Genomic DNA, 6,127 nt, shown 5'->3' with positions numbered 1-6,127 from the left:
AAATGAGACGGATCCCCTATGCATCCGTTGTTGGCAGCCTGATGTATGCTATGTTATGTACTAGACCTAACATCAACGATGCGGTGAGGATAGTCAATAGGTATTAGTCTAATCTAGGATATGATCACTGGATCGCCATTAAGAACATCCTCAAGTGCTACAAATGATAGTTAGTGGATGTTACAATTATTGTAAAATTCTACAAATTATTTAATCATAATCATTCATGTGTAGACATGAGAGCGAAAGTATTCTATACAAAGAAGTTTGTATAAGACCGGACCACAAAATGACTAGTCTCATTATATAATGTCGTTCATAATAGAGACTTACATTTCACCAGGATGACTATAAGTGGCATGATCTGAATCCTAAGTGAGTTATGAACCCCTGCCTATGAGGGTAGTTCTTTGATTTGTATGGATGAGAGTGATCAGATCGTCGACTCAACAAGCCTACCATTTTAGGGATTCGTCTGATTGGGAAGCTGGGAACACAACTACAAGAGATAGAATTCACTCCTTCCCCGAGATCGGGCAAGTAATAAATTGCTCTCTTAAGGGCTGATTCCGAGGCTTGAATAATGTGGCACCACACCCTCTCTGTTGGGGTTGATGCCCTAAATCTCGTAGGGTTCTATAGTTTGTAAACCTTGTTGAACAAACTTGTATGCGATTAATAATATTTGATAATTTATTCACGTTGTCTATAAAATATGTGATATTTTACTTGCATTAACCACAAACTAATAAACTAACATACAAGGTTATCGTTGTAACTTAAACATGTATGTGGAGACATACATGTGGATCATGTTTAAGTAATAACCTAAATGGTCTGTATTATATGAATAAGGTTGGGTACCTTATCCTGGTAACACTACAAGTATGGCCTACTTTGTAGGTGTTACAATTGTTGTAAAGTGCTACAAATGATCTAATCCTGATCATTCATGTATTAGACATGCGAGTGGGGATATTCTATATTAAGAAGTTTGTATAAGACTGGACCATGAAATGTTTGGTCTCATTATATAACACCGTTCATAATAGGGACTTTCATTTCACTAGGATGACCATAGATAACATGATCTTAATCCTGAGTAAGTTGTGAACTCCTGCCTATGAGGGCGGTCCTTTGATTTTTATGGGTGAGAGTGGCCAGATCGCCGACTCAACATTTTGGAGATTCTTCTAATTGGGGAGCTGGGAACTCAACTACACAAGATGTAATTCACTTCTTCCCTGGAGTAGGGGTAACTAGATAAATTGCTCATATATATCTGCAAATGTATTCATACTGGTGGGACTAGCATATTAAATCATCATAGAATCATGAAAACTTGAAAATATGGAAACTTAAAAAATATGGATGACCATCTAGTGAACAATTTAACCCATTCCTCCCTTAAGAGCTGATTCTGAGTCTTGAACAATGTGGCGCCACACCCTCTCTTGGCCCGAGAGGGTTTTAATCATAGTGGGACTATGATCTATTGTTCATTAGAGGGATCAGTGGTACTTAATAAGTTAGAGATAACTACAAGGGAAATACAGTAATTTGACCCAGTTGTACTTATAAGCAATTTATGAAATGTCATCGTACTATTGATTGGTTATATCCAATGGACATAAAAATATATCTATAGTGCAAAGAGTGCAATTGTCGGTCTTTAGTGGAGTGCCCGACAGTTGACGGATGGTGGATAATGTAATTAAAGAGATCATTCATGTACTGTAGGAGCTTCAAGCAATAGGTCCATAAGGTCCTCTTGGTAGCTTAAAATGATTTAGTTGAGAATAAATTTTTGGGTTAATTTGAATTGTTCAAATTAAGAAGAGAGAATTCAATTATATATGATATAATTGACATATTGTATTTGATACATTATAGTTTAATTGGAGGAATAAATATTTGAATGTGATTCTAATTTCTATGAATGAGATTCATAGTTGTTAAATTTAATATAAATACGATTTATATTAAACGTCATAAAATAGAGAAAAGAAACTATAGTTTATATTGTATATGATGCAATATTAAAACTATGGGTTATAAATATAATATGATAAGTTGGTTATCATATTTATTTATATTATTTATTATTTTGAATAATTAATCCCTTTTTCTCTCTAACCACTTAAGTGGGTGGTTAATTGATTTTTTAATGGCAAAATGGAATAAAAGATTTATTATTCCAGTATTCTACATGACAACTAAGTGATTTATACGACAAACACAGAGTCTATACGATAGGCTGAGAGACTAAACGATTGAACCAGGAACTATACGATAGTCATTTTCCTCAATCGTCTTCCTCCTCCAAACTCTCAAACTTCATCCTAACCAAAATATTAAGAGCCCACAGCTCCTGAGATCTCACCCCGAGTATACCGAGGAATCCAAGTGGTTGTGTCTCGTTTTGGTTCGTGAGATTCTTGAAGAAAAAGTCTTCAAGGTTGCTGTGTTTGAGTTTTGTTGCTGTTTGAAGAGTTCATGACTATTCGAGGGTTGTACGAGAAGAAGTGTTCTTCAAAGATATAGTTACTTGACCTATTTCTAGTTTAAAAGCATGTTGTAATTTTATTTCGAATGCATAAACTATATGTTTTACTATAAACTTGTATTTTCAATCGAAATGGGATTTGGACGATCCGCTTTTGCACATGGATCTCTTGTAAAAGAGTTCCATCAATTGGTATCCGAGCCAGGTTGTAGTTCTGATTCCAAATTCCATTTCTATATTGAAATCGTTTAGGAGGTGTTTGATAAATGGGTATGAGTTATTGAGTTTGGTGGGTATTTATTACCCATGTTTGTTAAGCCCATAAAGAAAACCTATGGGTTATTAAAACCCCCTTTTTTACCCACTTAAAACTCTCCTTTTTATCCCCTCAAAACAATGACCTTTTATATTAATATGGTTGTTTTCAAAACTTATTAGTGAAATAAGGTTGTTTTGAAACTTATTAGAGAAATATTGTTGTTTTGGGAGATCGAGGCTAGAAGTCGAGGGTTGAGGATTCGATTAATGTAGAGGTCGAACGTTAAGAACTCGATAAACAAAAAGAAACTTGGAAACAATATGTATATTAGGGTTGTCGAAGGTTGAAGTTTTGACATACATAGGTCGAACATTAATCGAACATTGAGAACTCGACAAACAAAGAAAAACTTGGAAACAATATGTATAAAGGGTTGTCGAAGGTTGAAGTTTCGACATACATAAGTTGAAACTTCAACCATCTACAAGTGAAATCTTGCTAATTTTATGATGAGGATCTTGCTCTAGAAGAAAATCTCGCTAATTTTGTGATGAGGATCTCGCTCTAGTAGGGAATCTCGCTAATTTTGTGATGAGGATCTCGCTCTAGTAGGGAATCTCGCTAGAAATGTGGGTTGAATCTCGCTGGTAAGGTGAGCATCGTTAGGAAAGAAATACTTAATCTCACTCATGAGGATCTCACTCATGAAGATCCTCATGAGAGAGATCCTCCTCATGAACGAGATCCTCATGAGCGAGATCCTCATTGTTTTTTTAGTATTTCTATTTACTTGACTTTACTATTTGTATTTACTTGACTTTACTACCAACGTGGCTGCTACTTACTTTCAACTAACATTCAAATTAATTTCACTATTTAATTAATGAGGTTAAATTAATTTCACTCTTTAATAATAAATGCACCAAACTCTCTCCAACAACCACTTCTTTCTCCCTCTTCTATTTGTAGATGACTTCCCACTCATACATTTTATATTTCCACTGTCTTTCTCCACTATGGGTGTTAAACCTTAAAAAATATATGGTTTTTTTTGTTACTCTTTAGTTCAATTTATTTTTTTTGTTGGTTACTCCTTAGTTCAATTTATTTTATTTTATTTCTAATCTAACTATCATTATTTTGTGTTTCTTGTAGGGTCCAAACTAATTGCACAAATCATTCCTAATTAGTTTGAGGAGGTTTGTTATTTTGAGGTTCAGAGTATCTCCCTTTTTTAGAACTTTTTTTTTAATTTTTGTAAGGAAATATGTTATTTTGTTAATTGTTGGTCACTTTTTTTGGGAATAGCATTAAGTTCACAAAATTTTTTTTATTAATGGTTGCGACATTATATTTTTAATCTGATACTTCTCAATTTTTGATGAATTAGTACTGTATGTAATTTTTTTTTTTAATCTAATAAATCATTCATTTCAAATGGGTGAAAAACAAATGAAGGATCTCGCTCAATGAGGATCTCACTCATTGTTTTTTTTTTATTCTAATTTAACTTGACTTTAATATTTTGTATTTTAACTCCTTGACTTTACTACCAACGTGGCTCTACATATATTGGAAAGACCTTTTTATCTAATAAATACGTTCATTTCCCTATAAAGATGGATACTATTGAAGACATCTTTTTTTAATCAATGAGAAATTATTTTTCGCATTCTCAAAATACAGTCCGTTCTATAACAACTAACCACGTTATTGAACAACTACTTCGAAAGGATAGAGAGACAACCGACAATATGCTAGGACACTACATTAAGGTAGTTTGACCTCTTTTCGCCTAATTTACGAGAGTGACTTGGCAGTTTTATGAAAGCAACCCAAATGGATAGACATACCTTTTACAATCTTTAATGTAAATGCTATGGTCGACTGGTTGTTTGGAACCAACAAGATGTATGGAACGTCGAAGAGAATGGTTGTGATATTCCTACACATTCTTGACACACGATGTTCAAGAATCAAGTGGTAACGCAGAAACTTTTCGAGGTCTGGTAAGACAGTTTCGAGATATTTCAACGCAATTCTTAGGGCAGTCTTACAACTTCACACTGTTTTGTTAAGAAAACTAGAACCGATCACAAATACATGCACCGATGGAAGATGGAAGTGGTTTCAGGTACAAAAAGTACTCAGTTTTTTATATGAATGCGTCATAAATATGCATGCAACAATAGATTTTTTTTTAATTCATTCTGATCACTTGAGAGAAACAGAATTGTCTAGGTGCGCTAGACGTCACATACATTAAAGTGAATGTTAGTGTCATCGATCGACCTCGATATAGGACGAGAAAGGGAGAGATTGCCACAAACGTTCTTGCGGTGTGTGATCAAAATGGGGAGTTTGTCTTCGTTTTGCCAGGGTGGGAACGGTCTGCAGCCGATTCAAGAGTTCTTAGGGATGCGGTTTCGCGACCATACAGATTGAGGGTTCCAAAGGGTATTATAATAACTGTATACGTTATTTAAACATGCGTACATGCCACAACACATATGCATGACATTTCGAAATGTGTACAGGATACTATTACCTATGTGATGTTGGATACCCCAACGCTGAAGGATTCTTGGCGCCATACAGAGGGGAACAATACCATCTCTTCGATTGGTGTGGAGCAGGAAACGCACCGACAACTGTAAGAGAATTTTTCAACATGAAACATTCTTCAGCAAGGAACATTATCGAGCGAGCGTTTAGGTTGCTAAAGAGGCGGTGGGCTATTCTTAGGGGAAAATCATTCTACCCAATACAAGTCCAATGTCGAACAATAACTGTATGTTGTCTTATTCACAACTTGATCACAAGGGAGATGGGAATCGGTGCAATGCTTGACGTGCCCGATGAGGAGAATTCTGCATCAGTTGGTCTTGATGGGGATCATATTGAATTTGTTGAATCATCAGAGGAATGGACCAAGTTCAGGGACGACTTAGTGGTCGAAATGTTTACTCAATAGCAAAGAGCCTGATTATTCAATGTTCATTGCTTGCTTTTTTTTTTACTACTGAATGGAATTTAATTATGGAACATTCCAAGTATGTCGTGAAAATGTTTTGTGCAAGACTCAGTGTGAACAAGTTAAATTGGAACATATAATTTTAGCAGTTTATCCTTTGTATGTGCATGTGTTTAATTTATAACATCTTTTCATTCAACAAACGTATGCATGCAGCATAATGGCAGGTAATGGTAAGAGGTCTAAACACGTATGGTCGAAGGTGGATGACGCTAAGTTGGTGGAAGCTCTATTGTATTTGGTGGAGACTGGTTGGAGGTCCAACAATGGGACGTTTCGACCAGGATACCTACAACACTTGGAGCGAATTCTGCATGAGAAAGTGCCC

The 6,127-nt window shown here is 35.3% G+C and overlaps 1 protein-coding gene across 1 annotated transcript; it reads left to right on the top strand.

Moving 5' to 3' along the window:
• Positions 1–5,292: 5,292 nt before the first annotated feature.
• LOC120084024 (protein ALP1-like) lies at positions 5,293–5,739 on the top strand. The gene has a single exon (XM_039039928.1). It carries the CDS (start codon positions 5,293–5,295, stop codon positions 5,737–5,739), a length of 447 nt encoding a protein of 148 aa, XP_038895856.1.
• Positions 5,740–6,127: the final 388 nt, after the last annotated feature.

The sequence above is a fragment of the Benincasa hispida genome, chromosome 8 (assembly GCF_009727055.1).
Source record: "Benincasa hispida cultivar B227 chromosome 8, ASM972705v1, whole genome shotgun sequence".
Lineage (NCBI taxonomy): Eukaryota > Viridiplantae > Streptophyta > Magnoliopsida > Cucurbitales > Cucurbitaceae > Benincasa > Benincasa hispida.
This window is presented reverse-complemented; position numbering and strand designations above follow the sequence as displayed.

Coding starts and splice junctions, on each gene's coding strand:
- LOC120084024 (XM_039039928.1), top strand. CDS start 5,293: ATGTGTACAGGATACTATTACCTATGTGATGTTGGATACCCCAACGCT.